Source organism: Hemicordylus capensis, chromosome 16, assembly GCF_027244095.1.
Source record: "Hemicordylus capensis ecotype Gifberg chromosome 16, rHemCap1.1.pri, whole genome shotgun sequence".
NCBI classification, from domain to species: Eukaryota; Metazoa; Chordata; class Lepidosauria; order Squamata; family Cordylidae; genus Hemicordylus; species Hemicordylus capensis.
The window spans coordinates 11,240,263-11,255,987 of NC_069672.1; the positions used below are offsets into that span (position 1 = coordinate 11,240,263).

The 15,725-nt window shown below is 48.9% G+C and overlaps 1 protein-coding gene across 4 annotated transcripts in view; it reads left to right on the forward strand.

Annotated features, from left to right (window-relative positions):
• The window catches only part of GNB1 (G protein subunit beta 1), a 75,215-nt gene extending 60,886 nt beyond the window's left edge, over positions 1-14,329 (forward strand). Inside the window, exons 6-11 of one of the 4 annotated variants that reach the window (XM_053281049.1) lie at positions 1,432-1,594; positions 3,733-3,799; positions 6,131-6,332; positions 8,528-8,744; positions 11,038-11,153; positions 12,347-14,329. In XM_053281049.1, coding sequence (XP_053137024.1) covers positions 1,432-1,594; positions 3,733-3,799; positions 6,131-6,332; positions 8,528-8,744; positions 11,038-11,144 — 756 coding nt within the window. In that variant the 3' untranslated portion in view covers positions 11,145-11,153; positions 12,347-14,329. The remainder of the gene's footprint in view (positions 1-1,431; positions 1,595-3,732; positions 3,800-6,130; positions 6,333-8,527; positions 8,745-11,037; positions 11,154-12,346) is intronic. The other 3 variants (XM_053281050.1, XM_053281046.1, XM_053281048.1) reach the window with 3 other exon arrangements.
• Positions 14,330-15,725: the final 1,396 nt, after the last annotated feature.

Below are 15,725 nucleotides of genomic sequence, written 5' to 3' on the forward strand. Positions count from 1 at the left end.
TTGAAGTTAGCTTGCCAGCTTGGCCGTCAGGCCCAGCGACTACAAAATGGATGGCGTAGGGAAGGCTTGCCAGTCAAAGGGCACTGCAAGGCAGCTTGGGAATCGCATCCAGGGCCTTTCCGGGAGGGCCCAGCCGGGAAGCTCAGCTCTGGCTACATCCAACAAACCAAGATCCACACGTCACGTGGACGCCGAGGTTTCAACAGTCGGAGATATGGCAAGGATGTGATTCGGGGTGAATGCGGTTCGGCCGAGTGTGATTCGGGGTGAATCGGTCCTACAAGAGGTTGGCCAACGCCTTGAAAGAGTCGGCATTCGGTGACACCAGCTTTGGTGACACATCAGTAACCGGGATTCCCAGATGTGGCTGGCTGCAACTCAGGGTGGATTTGATTTAAATCAAACTGATTTAAATCACGATTTAAATCACTAGCAGGGTGGATAAAAATCAATGATTTTTTTTAAAAAAAAAATCAAAAAAATCTGATTTAAATAAAAAAAATCCGATTTTTTTGATTTTTTAAAAAAAATCATTGATTTTTATCCACCCTGCTAGTGATTTAAATCGTGATTTAAATCGTGATTTAAATCAGTTTGATTTAAATCAAATCCACCCTGCTGCAACTCCCAGCATCCCTGCCCGCAGTGGCCTTTGGCTGGGGATGATGGGAGTTGTAATTGGCAACCTCTGGGGATCCCCGTTACAGGGAACTCTGCATGGGACCCATGTCTTGGAAAGGGAAGGCACTTCGTTGGAGTCGGAAGCCATCGCGAGCATGACTCCGAAGACCAGCTTCTAAGTTTGAATCTTTAATCGGAAACCCCAGGGATTCAAGCTGGGATGTTTTCAGCCCCGCTCCCTGAGATACTGAAGTCGAGATGTGGGGAATTGAACCGGAGCCCCTGTCCCAACAGAGATCATCTCAAATGCAAGCGAGCGCGCATGGCAAGTTGGCCAGCTCTCCGTGCCAAAGGAAGTCATTAGCGGAGAGGGAGTTTCCACTCGGTCGCCTGATCGTCGCCCGCGGTTCCACCGCTGACTCTTCCCCGGCCCCCGAATCGGGGCGAAGGGAAGTTTTGTCAGCCGAGAGTATTCATCCGATCCAGGAAATTGGATGACAGTGCCGCAATAACCAGAATGGAGATTTAGATTAGTATTTTCATAAGTCTCTGAATAGATTACATGGACGGAGTCGCGTCTAAAAATATCTCCCCGCAGCCCGGCTGTAGCTAAGCAAACTTGCAGTTGTGCCGGGGTGTGTGTGTGTGTGTGTGTGTGAGAGAGTGACAATAAAGGTGCTTGTAAGAATGTGTCCCTTCCTGGCGAGGCAACATCGGCGACCATTTGCTCTGGAGAAGTTTCCTGGTGGCTTCTCCACCATGGGTCCGATCGGTCTGTCTCTCTCACTCTTGGTGTGTCCTTCGCCCTAGGTCCACGCCATCCCCCTGCGCTCCTCCTGGGTCATGACCTGTGCCTATGCCCCGTCCGGGAACTACGTGGCCTGTGGCGGTCTGGATAACATCTGTTCCATTTACAACCTGAAAACGCGTGAAGGCAATGTGCGCGTGAGTCGCGAACTGGCTGGCCATACAGGTGAGTGCGTGTGCTCCCTCCCGATGCTCTTTGGCAAATCTTGATAGCAGTAGGGACAGTAGAAGGCACTATATCGGAAGCTGCCGTATACTGAGTCAGACCCTTGCTCTAGCTAGCTCAGTATTGCCTGCACAGACTGGCAGCGGCTTCTCCATGGTTGCAGGCAGGAGACGCTCTCAGCTCTACTTGGAGATGCCAGGGAGGGAACTGGGAACCTTCTGCATGTAAGCAGGGCAGGTGCTCTTTCCAGAGCTGCTTATCTTACGCAGCTCACATGTAGTCTCTCATTGAAACGCAAACCAGGGCAGACCCTGCTTAGCAGAGGGGACAATTCATGCTTGCTGCCAGAAGGCCAGCTCTCCTCCCTTCAATATGCATTGAACAAAGCCCCTGCATACTGGCTCCTGAGATCGGTAGTCCTTACGTCAGTTGAGCTGCGGGAGAGAATTGGGCTCAGGAGAGGTCTCATCTTGCAAGGTTGCCTTCCACTCACCTCCCACGAGCGCTGCCGCGTCTTGGCGCTTTTTGTTTCTGCCAGAAAACAGGATCGGGAGGTGCAGCCCAGCTCGGAGACCTCTCCCTCCAGAGGTGGCCAGCTGGGCTCCGGAAAAACCTTTAACGCTTCTTAAGAGGGAGCCTCAGGCGAGCTCTGTGTCTTGCTGGCTTTCCGCCGCGGCACGGCTTTGCTGATTCCGACTAAAGGGAAATCTCTGAGGACGGCTCACAGAGGGGAACTGAGGTTACTCGGCAATGCATGGTTATTTATAATCCAGGCCCAGTTTTTAATGACATGAGTAAGAAATCTATCGAGCCATCTTTAAACGGGTGTTTGTGCCGAATGCCTTCCGTAGGGCAACGCCAAGGGTAACGGAATTAGGAATTTTACCACTTTTTTCCCGTAGGGCAGTTCCAAAGGTAACGGAATCAGGTATGTTGCCACTTTTTCAGTGATTGCAGCCATAGACTGGAGAGGAGAGCTGAGCTGGTCTTGTGGTAGCAAGCCCGACTTGTCCCCTTAGCTAAGCAGGGTCTGTCATGGTTGCATTTGAATGGGAGACTACATGTGAGCACTGCAAGATATTCCCCTTAGGGGATGGAGCTGTTCTGGGAAGAGCTTCTAGGTTCCAAGTTCCCTCTCTGGCAGCATCTCCAAGATCGGACTGAGAAATATTCCTGCCTGCAACCTTGGCAAAGCCACTGCCAGTCTGGTTAGACAATATTGAGCTAGATGGACCAATGGTCTGACTCAGTATATGGCAGCTCCCTATGTTCCTAGACAAATTCTCAAGCTGATATTATACCATATTTTCCTGAATCCAGGACTAGGTTTTTTCCAATTACTTTGATGTTGGAAATTCAGTTATCTTCCTTTAGAGTAAATATAGATATAACCTGTATTTAAACTTTGTGTTTTTTAGGGGGTTGTCTTAAATCAAGAGCCATCTTCTATTCGAGTAAATACAGTATATACCCACTGGCAAGGGAACATCTACTAGCAGATCGTATTTGTACAAAACTCTGAAATAGTATAGTGTCTGAAATGTGCAAAATACATCTATAACGGCATCAGAATTCTTGCACATAGTTTCTGATTCCATTACTGACCCATTTTGCACGTTTCAGACGTTATAATATGGAACGGGTTTGTAAAAATACGGCCCTACTGTAGATTTTCTTTCACCAGTGTGTATATAATATCAACTTGAAAATTGGATGCTTATTACGACGATGAATATTTCTATACCACTTTTTAACAAAAGTCCCCAAAGCAGTTTATATCGAAATAAATCAAAGTGATGCCATGCCTGATTCTGCTTGGAATTTCCCCATAGTTTTTTGTTTTTTCCCCCTCCGCTCAGTCATATGTGGGTTGCGTCCTCTTTTAGTTATTTAATGTATGGAAAGAGCTTCTTTGTGGCCACTGGCAAATTCCGTGATCCTAAACAGGGACTTGTATTAAGATTGGGTCCGCTGGTCTGGCCTGCATTTCTGTCTAGCTGCTGAAGAGAAGGTGGTAGCTAATAAGACATGCAGTGGGCGTGAGAAGCCAAAGGAATTGGCAGCTTTGCTAAGCCGCACTTGGCTTCATTTCTTCTATATATATTTTTTTTCCCCCTCTCTCTCTCTTCCCATCGCAGGCTACCTATCATGTTGCCGTTTCGTGGACGATAACCAAATTGTCACCAGCTCTGGAGATACCACTTGGTAATTCTTTTATTTATTTTTCTATTTTTACCTATTTTTACGCCGCCCCAGATTTATGTCTCAGGCCCGTAGTGCTACTGTAGTGGTGGACGTGTGCGCCGGCCAAAATGGGGTGGAATGCTTCCTCTTAATTCCTGTGACCATGTGATGCCGTGCCGGATGTGAAGTCTGACGCCCCACACCCGGAAGGAGTCCTCCTTCCTCTGGAGAGTTTGGTTCCCTGGTGCTGCTTAAAACAGTGATGTGTTGGGTCCCAGGCTGCTGTATGCCACACTGCGTACAGCCCTTGCCAAACAGTAGGCTTGTTTGCAGATCCGAAGCGGATTCGGAGGAGCGCCCGGTCGGGGAACGATGCACGGTCAACAGTCGTGTGTTTGCAAAGATTACGGGAGGAGAGAGGAGCCTACGGGCGGGAGGCAGAAGCTGGGCAAGCTGGCTTCTCGTCCACCCTCAGTAAAGCGCTGGCTGTTGACCGCGCCCCACTGTGTGCTCCTCCATTCAAAGAGATCTCTGCAATCGGAAAACGAGCACGTCATGTCCCACTCTTTCTCCAGGGGTCCCAGAGGGGAACGTACATGGTTACGTTTATCCTACAACAAACCTGTGAGGTAGGCTAGGCTGAGAGAGAAGTGAGTGGCCCAGTCCCTCCGTGAGTGTTGCGGCTGAGCGGGGATTCGAACTCGGGTCTCCGCAGTCCTGGTCCAACTCTCTGACCACTACACCACCACACCAGCTCCATACCTGTGGCACACCAGAGCAGACCCTAGAGCAGGCAACGCCCGAGTTCCCCTCCTCCCTGGCTGTTGGCCACGATGGCTGGGGATGATGGGAGTTGTAGTCCGGAAACAGCTGGAGGGCTGCAGTTGTGCAGCCCCGCCCTCGGGCTTGGTAGGGACCAGAACCTCTGCAGGGATTGACTGGTGGGTGAACCGGAGTTTTGCGTGGTGTCGGAAGTGGGTGTGACCTCGCTTCCTCGGAGTTTTGCGTGGTGTCGGAAGTGGGCGTGGCCTCCCTTCCTTCCTGGAAGAAGCCTCGGCATCAGCGAGTGGGGTAGCGTGAGCCGCTTGGAAAGTGACTAGTCCTGGAGAGGAAGAACAGAACTGATGCAAATCTCTGACTAGCAGTGGGGTGTCTGTGCCTGTGAGAGAGAGAAAGAGAGAGGGATGCAAATCTCTGAATAGCAATGGGTGTGTGTCTGCGTAAGAGCGAGAGACTTGGAAAGATGGATGCAAATCTCTGACTAGCAATGTGATGTGCGTGTGCGTGCGAGAGAGAGACAAACACACGGATGCATGGCGGGGTATGTGTGGCGATGCAAATCTCCGACTAGCAACGGTGTGTGTGTCTCCTTGGTTGCTATCGCTACTGTAAAGTTTTGTAAATAGACGCCGTCTCTTTCCCACTGAGGAAGGGAAGCGAACTAGGCTTTTGGAGTCGGTGGATTTTCTAGCCGGTAGAACTGCGGCGTCTGCTACGTTGCCGCATTGAGAACTAAGGCGAGGGGGAACCACAGTAGCAGGCAAACTCTGTTCCCTTTGCCTTTTTCCCCTCCGTTTGCTTCCGCATTTGCCGCGCACATCCCAGCCTCGCAGGGTTCTGTCAGGACTGCCGAGAGAATGTCCATGAAGCCACTTCTTCACCGCTCTAAAGCCCCAGTTCCCAACTTCCGTTAAGCAAACGCACCCCTTCTGGCTCAAACCTTCAGGTGTGTGTGTGTGAATGTGTGAATGTTAGTTATAAGGTAGGTAAGGTAGGCTACTCCAGTCACTGGCTCACATCCAGACGAAGTTGCCCACGAGTTCTCGCATTGAAATTAATCGAACAAAGCAACTTCTCCCATGAATTCCAATAAGACTACTTATGAGTAGCTTATTTTGGATGTAAGGCAACCAGTGACTAGAGGAGCCTGTCTCATAACTGGTGTGTGTATGAATGAACACACACACACACACACTTACTTACACACTTAAGAGTATTACATTTAGGGTTAGGGTTAGGGTTACCAGTCACCAGCTCACCCCCAGGCTGAGTTGCTCAAGAGTTCTCCCACTGAAACTAATGGCGAGTCAGGAGGACTCTCAGCACCCTTGTGAGTTCTCCAAGCCAACCTGGTTCTCCAGCTGTTGTTGGACTACCAACTCCCATCTTCCCCAGCTCGGAACGCCGGGAGTTGTCGCCCCAAACTGGAGGGTCGGGTTTGCCCGCCTCTGCCCCTCGGGGGACTAGTCACCCCCTCTTGTGGCTCCTAAAACTCCCTACTCGGAAGGCTGTGGTTTCCCCAGTTGGCCGCCTTCTCACCTGGCCCTTCCCCAACCCTTCTTCTCCCGCCAGCGCCCTTTGGGACATCGAGACCGGCCAACAAACCACCACGTTCACCGGCCACACCGGGGACGTCATGAGCCTGTCCCTCGCGCCCGACTCCAAATGTTTCGTCTCCGGTGCCTGCGATGCCTCGGCGAAGCTGTGGGATGTCCGAGAAGGGATGTGCCGGCAGACCTTCACCGGCCACGAGTCGGACATCAACGCCATCTGCGTACGTAGAAACTCCTGCGGGTAGCCGGGATGGTAAACTGGCCGTGTGTGTGTCTTGATGCACGGTGAGGCGTTGGAGAGCTCTGTGTTTGCACCGACATTTCGCTCTCCCTAAATTCATGTCTTCCATGAGCCAGGCCTCCGAATTTTGGCCGTTGGTGTTGTCTCGGACGAATGCTCATCGTGGAACTGCTCACAGTTTGGCAGCGTCTGCCTAGAGATGGGGGGAAGTCGATCGCGTTCTCTCTGTTGCCCGGCCCCCCAACCAATTAGGGTAAAATTGCAGTCATTTTTGCGCAGAGGAAAGGGTTTAGAGCCAGGAATGTAGGAAGCTGCCGTCTACCCAGGCAGACCCTTGGTCCATCTAGCTCAGTATTGTCGACAGCAGGGATTCTCAGCGTTGGGTCCCCAGATGTTTTTGGACTTCAACTCCCATACTCCCCAGCCAAAGGCCACTGGGGCTGGGGATTATGGGAGCTGAAGTCCAAAAGCATCTGGGGACCCAACGTTGAGAATCCCTGGTCTGCACAGGCTGGCAGCGGCTTCTCTGAGGTTGCAGGCAGGAGTCTCTCTCAGCCCTATCTGGAGATCCTGCCAGAGAGTGAACCTGGGACCTTCTGCATGCAAACATGTAGGTGCTCTTCGAGTTCCCCAAGGTGGCAGGCAGAGTTCTCTCTCAGCAGTATCTTGGAGATGCCAAGGAGGGAACTTGCAGCCTTCTGCGTGCAAGCAGGCAGATGCTCTTCCCAGAGCGGTCCCATCCCTGGAGGGGAATATCTGACCGTGCGCCCACGTGCCGTCTCCCATTCAAATGCAAACCAGAGCAGGCCCTGCTTAGCAAAGGGAGCCATTCCTGCTGGCTACCACCAGACCAGCTCGGAATTAGGGCAACGGTGAAGCAACAGCTATACTCTCCTGAAGGAGTCATCTTTAGAGGCCATTCCTGCCCCGTTTTGATCTCCATTCTTCCGGCAGCACCAATGACACTTTATAGTAGTTTTTGAAAACTTAAAAGCTTTTAACACCCCATTGCTAGTTTGGCAGCCAATGCTCGGGACGGTTCGAGCACGGGAACCCGCCGAAGGCCGATGGTCTTGCTACCCATCGAACGTCTTGCATTGCTATAGCCTCTCGTCCATCTCTAGGGGTGCAGAGCTTGTCAGAAATTGCTATGAGTATTGATCCCGCTCAGATGCTCTTGCCTGCCCCAGCTGACTCCTATACCGAAGATTATATTTGTCCTCACAACAGCCCTGTGAGGTAGGTTAGGCTGAGAGAGAAGTGACTGGCCCAGAGTCACCCAGCGAGTTCCATGACTGAACGGTGATCTGAACTCGCTTCTCCCCCGTCCAACACTTTAACCCACTACATCTTCTCTGTAGTCGCTCCTGGGCTGTGGAATCAGCTCCCTATAGATATGCACGACCTAACGTCTTGATCAGACTTTAAAAGAGCCCTTAAAACCACTTAAAAAAAAAAAAAATCCCTGGCTTCTAGTAATCTTTCGAATGTTTTAAATTGTTTGGTTTTAATAGTTTGTTTTAGTGTGTGTGTGTGTGTGTGTGTGTGTGTGTTGTATTTACGTTTGTGAACTGCCTAACGCCTTCAGAGTCGGGAATTAAGTAATTATTTTACTTATGTAGCAAATGTCTTGGCCGCCTAGCTTCCTTAGACTTGAGGCTATCTGCAGAAATTAAAACAGCGAAGCTCAGAACAAAAACAAAAGGCGCTCTAAAAACTAGATCAGTTTCTAGACGCGAGGCGGTTTACATAAATTAAAACAGAGAAGACCCCCCCAAAAACCCTCTCTCTTACTTACTCACTCAAAACTAGGTAAGTTTTTATCTCTTCTGGCAAAATAGATAAGTTTTCAGGAGCTTCTTAAAGGGCAGAAGGGAGGGGGCATTCCAAATCCCAGGAGGCAAGGTGTTCCATAAAGAGGGAGCTGCAACCAAGAAGGCCCTTCCATGGGTCCGGGCCCCACGTACCTCCCCTGGGCCCGGAACTCGGAGCAAGGCTGCCTGAGACGGCCTCACAGGGCCGTCTGTATAAATAAATAACCCATCACCCTGGAAGCGGTTGGGAGATCTTATGGACGGAGGGCAAACAGCTTTCCCGCGGCCCCTGCGAAGCCCCTTGTGGGCTTGATTCCCCTCTTGTGTGTGCTGATGCCCGCCCTGCCTTGCTCTCCCCCAGTTCTTCCCCAATGGCAACGCCTTTGCCACCGGCTCCGACGACGCCACGTGCCGCCTCTTTGACCTCCGGGCCGACCAGGAGCTCATGGTCTACTCCCACGACAACATCATCTGCGGCATCACCTCCGTCGCGTTCTCCAAGAGCGGGCGCCTCCTCCTCGCTGGCTACGACGACTTCAACTGCAACGTGTGGGACACGCTCAAAGCAGACAGAGCCGGTGAGTGGGTCGGTCGGTGTGCCCGCCGAGGGGAAGGGGCCCGGAAGGCGAAGCAAGAGCGGGGAACCGGAGGCCGTTGCGGGCTGGTAGGGACTGTCCCATCGATTCGGAGTCTCTATCAAACCTCTGTCGGGATGGGTGGGAGCTCATCGGGGGCTCATCGGCTTTGCAACGCGGAAGGTCTCGGGTTCGGTCCCCGGCAATATCTCCGGGTAGGGCTGGGGGGAAAAACGCCTGCCTGGAACCTGGGAGAGCCACTGCCAGTCAGAGCAGGCAATGCTGAGCTAGATGGACCGAGGGTCTGACTCGGTAGGCAGCAGCTTCCTGTATTCCTCCGTTTGAGAGCACGGCAGGATATTTGAACCTTGGTTTCGTCCTGGTTTGTTCTAACCCGAGTCTATTAGCAAGCCAGTTTCCCCCGAGTTTGCACCTAACACAAGACTGCAGTTCAGGTGAGACGGAAGTCCCCGGCTAACAGAGCAAAGAGGCCCCTTTTTAGCATGGTGGTTCTCTTTATTGGGGTGGGGGGGCTAACTGGCCCTCTCCATCCCCAGCACAGCATCCCTCCAGTGGCTGTTGCTGGGATCTATCTTCTGTTTCATTTTTAGAGTGTGAGCCCTTTGGGGACAGGGATCTGTCTTTGTTTGTTTCCGTCTTTGTTTGTTTCCGTCTTTGTTTGTTTCCGTCTTTGTTTGTTTCCGTCTTTGTTTGTTTCCGTCTTTGTTTGTTTCCGTCTTTCTCTGTGTAAACCACTTTGGAAACTTTTGTTGAAAAGCGGTATATAACTATTTGTTTGTTTAGCAGGGGGAGCAGTTGGCCCTCTCCATCCCCAGCATAGCCTCCCTCCAGTGGTTGTTGCGGGTGTCTATCTTACGTTTCGTTTTTAGTGTGTGAGCCCTTTGGGGACAGGGAGCCATTTTATTTACCAATATCTATGTTGACCCCTTTGGGAACTGTGATCAAAAAGTGGAATATAAATATCCCTCGTTATTCGTAAGTCCCCTGCTCTCACTACTACTCCTCGCCCGTGAGAGGCGAGCGTGCATGCGTTTCATGTCCCCTTTAGGCTCCTTCACATTGTGCTGAACCAGAGGTGGGCGAACATGGCCCATTCCAGCTGGGGTTGAACTGAAATTCCCATCATCCTTCACTGTTGGCTGCTGTGACTGGGGATGATGGGAGTTGTAGTTCGACCACAGCCGGAGGGCCAAGTTTCCCCACCCCTGTACTACAGCTCCCATAATCCCCTGCTGCAATTGATTGTGGTGGTTGGGAATGCTGAGTTCCTCAAATATATGCAGAGCTGCCTGTTTATTTGTACACATGTTTATGTCCTGCTCTTCCTCCATGGAGCCCAGAAGGGGGCATACATGGCTACATGTACCCTCACAACAACCCTGTGAAGTAGGTTAGGCTGAGAGAGAGAGAGAGAGAAGTGACTGGCCCAGAGTCATCCAGTGAGTTACATGGTGGAGTGGGGATTTGAACTCGGGTCTGCCCATTCCAAGTGAATATAGGAACAAAGGAAGCGGCTGTATACAGAGTCGTACCATTGATCCATCTAGCTCAGTATTGTCTACACCTGAGATTCTCAACGTTTGGTCCCCAGATGTTATTAGACTTCAACTCCCATAATCCCCAACCAAAGGCCACTGCAACTGGGGATTATGGGAGTTGGAGTCCAATAACATCTGGGGACCCAACGTTGAGAATCCCTGGTCTACCCGAGGGGTTTCGAAACTGTGGTCCTCCAGCTGTTCCTGAACTACAACTCCCATAATCCCCTGCTGCAATGTATTGTGGCTGGGCGTTGTAATTCAGCACCTCTGGCGTACCGCAGGTTGGGAACCCCTGGCCTACACTGACTGCGGAGTTGTCTTCGTCATCGGGGATCCCCATTACAGATGTTGGAATCAAAACGGAGACACTATAAATCCGCCCCCTCGTCTGTTGAGGCGTGGCCGCTGCCACAGCAGAGCAACTGTCGGGCTAATAATTCGGTGGTCTAGATCTGCTTGCCCATTTGACCCGCACGGGGAAAACGGGCAGATCCAAAACTTAAAATATAATTCTGATCAGTATTCTTAACGCATCCCAGAAAAGAGCAATCGCTGCAGTGGCATCACAGACAGAAGTCAGCATGCTTTGTGTGTCTTGAGACACTCATGATGCCTTGAGCACAGGGTGACCAAACGCCCCAGGGATCTCTTCTCAGGCTTCAGATGGGTAAGATCAACAATTCTCGGCACCTGTTGAATTAAGCTTCTCTATCCATCCCTTTTTCTCTTTCTAGGTGTCCTAGCTGGCCACGACAACCGCGTCAGTTGCTTAGGCGTCACTGACGACGGCATGGCCGTGGCGACGGGCTCGTGGGATAGCTTCCTCAAGATCTGGAACTAAAGTCTGTAGGTACCTCCAAGCCCCGGGGGGGTGGGGAGAGGTGGGTAAGCCCCACACACGTTCACACAAACCCGAGCATCCTCACTGACCAGTCGGCATGAGGTCTTTGTGCCGGCTGCAGGCCCACGACTCTGTATCCTGCGTTCATTTCGGTGGAATTGGTGATGGGGAAGCCCACTCGCCCACTTCCACCACTCCGCCGAGCATCATTCCCATGCACAGAGGCAGGTTCCAGAACCTCCGATTTCTGCCTTCAAGATGCCATTGTCTCTTCGGAATTTAGGGAGATTAAACGCAGCTTGCTAAGGCGCAGCAGTAAAGTTCCTCTGCTCCTAAATCCGTCCTTTCTGGGGTTTTCACTTCATTCCTCTAGCCAGAGAAGGAGATCTGTGGGTTATCGAGAGGTCTGTGTTGGCCAAACGAGCAGAGATTTTAGTGTCTTGTGCATGCTCCCCCCCAGTCCATTGAAACTAAATAATTAAAGTGACACCTCTGTGAAAAGAGGGAATCAAAGCAGTTTAATTCTGTAATTTTTAAGATCGTGTCAAATGCACAAATTGCGTCGTGGACGGGATCAGAATTCTTGGCCACTGTTTCTGATTCCGTTGGCTGAACTACATCTTAAATTTGTATTTGATTTGATTTTTACACTGCCCCCACACGGCCGTCTCTGGGCAGCTTACATCAACACCAAACAAATTAAAACAGGAATTACAACTTTTAAAAACAATCGAAAACCACAAGTCTCGTTAAAAACCTGGGTGGATAAATGTGGCTTTGGACTTTTTAAAAAAAACTTTCTCAGAGATGGGTTTTCACATCTCGGACACGATAATATTTAAGCAGTTTGTTAAAAAAAAAAATGACCTGATAGTAGACGATGTCCTCTCGTCAGTGGGTATAGATGATATCGACTTGAGAATTTGCTTAGGGCTGCAATGGTAGAAAAATAGTAACTTGCCTGATTCCGTTACCCTTGGAAGTGCCCAAGTTAAGTATGCGGGGTCCCAGCGGGCGAAAACTTTCAGCATCTTAAGTGCAGTCTTAAGCTGGCTTTTGTCAGGGAAAAGCAGCAAGGAGAGGACACGAGCCCCAAAATTAATTGGGGGGGGGAGAGAGAAGGGGGAGTTTACTGGCTTAGCCCTAGAAGTTGATGATGATCTTGATGCTTAACAAACTTCTGTGTTGTCTGTTTGTGTCAGAATAGCCGTGGACTCCACGCTGACTGGAAGATTTTTCCAACGGTTGAAAATTTACAAATAACGTATCCAATCATACTAACTTGGACCCCTCCCCTGTCCCACCCAGCCACCATCACCATCTCGCAACTGCTGAAAAAAAAATCCAAGAGCACAATGAATCTCTCCGAGAAGAATTTTTGTGGTTCTATACAAATAGCGAAAGAAGTATAAATTGTGCATTCCTTTTGGGACCACTTTTCGTCTAGGAAACTAAAGAAAAAAAATCCACACTTGTGTAAGCATGTCCAGACAAAAAGAGAGAGAGAGAAAGGGGGGATAAAAACATTGTGAAACGAGACAGCTTTTAACTATCACTGTAGTTTAAAGATTACAAACCGTTGATCTGGTTTTACTGACTTTTTTTGAGTTGGGCGGGTGGGAGGGCCTATGTTTTAATCTCACTTTCAGACTTTGAAGTCGTGTTGGTAGCAGGATTGAGATCTACTTTTCTGTCCATATTTCCTTCCCTCCCCCTCCCTTTCCCCTCCCCCCCCCCTTTTTTTTAAAAAAATGCAAATTGCTTTTATGGCCAAAATGTTGAGCAAGGTGAGAGAGTCAGAGCCCAGATCTTCTGGAATTGTTCATGCTGTAAATTTAGTCCCTGGATTTTTATTTTTATTTTTAATTTTTGTCTTAGTGTCACAAATCGTTGCACAAATATTGCATATATAGAATGTTAAGAAATAAGATAACCAAGCACATGCTGTACATGGTATTGAATGTTTGTTTTCTTTTTTAAAAAGTTCACCTTTTATGGGGAAACAAAATGCAAACTCTAGGTTTTTCCACCCCACCCCAGACATTATTCATACTTCCCCCCCACTTTTGCCTACTTTGGATTACTAAGGCCTTGTCAGAGGGCCATTTTTACCCTAACACTACCCTATAATCTCAACAAACCAACCAGATTCTGTGGGGTTTGTGGGGGGGGGGGGACCTGTTCAGCACTTGGCTATTCCATCGATTCTTTGTGTATGAAAAAATGTACAAATCAATGTTTTTGAAAATACTGATCTTCAACTTTCTAAGTTAATTGGGAATAATGGAAAGAAAACCGATCTTTTTTTTTTCCTTTCCTTTTTACTGTTTGCCATCTTGGGTTGGGTTCCTCTTTAGAATCGCATGCTGTAGAAATGCTAAAGTGCATCTGAGGCTAAGGCGTCCTTATCTGTGTTTTTTTTTCCTTTTTTCTTTTGAGGAAAAATAACCTGGGTTTAAAAAAGCTGTAGCAATTGCACCGATCTCTCCATTCTTTGTCACTACTCTGTGCATAAGCCATCTACAAAGAATGAAAAGTGCATCTGAAGCTCTGCACGCCCCCAGAGTAGCACAACGTCCCTTTAATTCTTTTTTTTAATGAAACTGCCTGTTTAAACAATCACTGATTTTGATTTTTGAGGTGGGGAGGCGCGGGGAATAACAGACCATGCTTATTCATAAATTTAAATTCCTAGCCGCCCATTGGCTCTGTCCAAATGAGCCCTTCTGTCAGATTAAATTGTGTGTTTTTTTCTTTTTAATTAAGCAAACAGCATTTGGGCAGCAAAATTCCCCTTGTCAAACTTTCTCCGCTTTTCTCTCTCTCCCGCCATATCAGGATTTCGCCTCCCTCGCTGCTTTCGATCCATTCTGGGTTTTTTTGTTTTGTTCTTTCCCTCTGCAACATTCTCTACCAAAAAAAATATGCGCGTTTTTAGGCCTGGATTTGGCATTTCAAAAAGTTTTTTTTTTAATTAAAAAAAAAAAACCACCACAGCCCTCCCCTTCTCCCCCCCCCCCCACTTCATGAAACTTTTCTCCGTAGAGCTTTCTCCACACCCTTGTATCCTTCACTCTTTTTGTATTTAATTTTCAAGTCAGTGTACTTCAAGGAAGCTGGATGCAAGATAGATACTATATTAAAATGTACTGTTATTTAAGATGTAATAAAGCAGTTTGACATGAGCTGGCTTGGCCGTCTCGTGTGGCGTTGTTTTTTCTTTCCTCCCACGTTGAGTCTGAGGTTATGACATCCAGGAGATAGATAGATAGATTCTGGGAGTCGTCGCCGTCAACATCTGGGAATCGCTGTTAGCGGGGGGACACACGTTTCCAGACCATTGTTGGAACGTTTGCCCTGGTCAGGTCTACGAAACAGGGTTTGTGTGTCTTAAGTGGGGTCGCTGATTGTGTGTCTTAAGTGGGGTTGTGCGGAGAGCTGGTCTTGTGGTTGCAAGCATGACTTGTTCCCATAGCTAAGCAGGGTCTGCCCTGGTTGCATATGAATGGGAGACTTGATGTGTGAGCACTGGAAGATATTCCCCTTATTAGGGGATGGAGCCGCTCTGGGAAGAGCAGAAGGTTTCAAGTTCCCTCCCTGGCTTCTCCAAGATAGGGCTGAGAGAGATTCCTGCCAGTAATCTTGGAGAAGCCGCTGCCAGTCTGTGAAGACAATACTGAGCTACATAGACCAATGGTCTGACTCAGTATATGGCACTTTCCTATGTTCCTATGTCCTCTTCTCTTTCCTTCCACTTTCCCCAGCAATATGGCCTTCTCAAGGGAGCTGAGTTTTCACATAATGTGTCCAAAGTATGTTAGTTTGAGCCTGATCGTTTGTGCCTCGAGTGGAAATTCTGGATTGATTTGTTCTACGATCCATTTGTTTGTTTTTGCAAACATCCTTTTTGTTTTTGCATCCTTTTGCAAATGTCTACCTCCTGCGTACCGGATCCGAACAATCGGGAACATAGGAATCTGCCATATACAGAGTCAGTCTCTTGGTCCATCTAGCTCAGTACTATTGTGTGCACTGACTTGCTCCTTTGAAGGGATTCTCCATGCCAAACCCAACTGGCCTCTCACGAGACCTACAGCTAAAGCAATCGCAGGAATGTCCAGTGAATTGACAACCCGCCCAGCGTTCAGCCTGAGCGTCATTGCTACAATTTCATCTGTTACGTCTGCATTTAAAAATAGGAACTAGCAGCCCAAAAAAGCATGTTCGAATGACGACAGAGGATAATATATCGACAGGAAACTACCCATATTTACCCAAATAGAAGATGACTCTGAATTTAAACAGATACCCTTACAAAATCCAGGTTACACCTGTATTTCCCCGAAAGGAAGAGGCCTCTGAATTTAAGATGACCCTGCTATTTCAAACATCAAAAAAACTTGGGCGGAAAACTAGTATTGGCCTCAGGCTAATACAGCCGCTAAGATGTATTTAACAGCGCAAGAATTACATCTCTGGGTTGAGCAATTTTGTGCATGCGTTTCTTCCTTTTAAGTACCGCAAATCTCTCTCTTTTTTTAAACACACACACACACACACACACTGCAACGTTCATAAAGG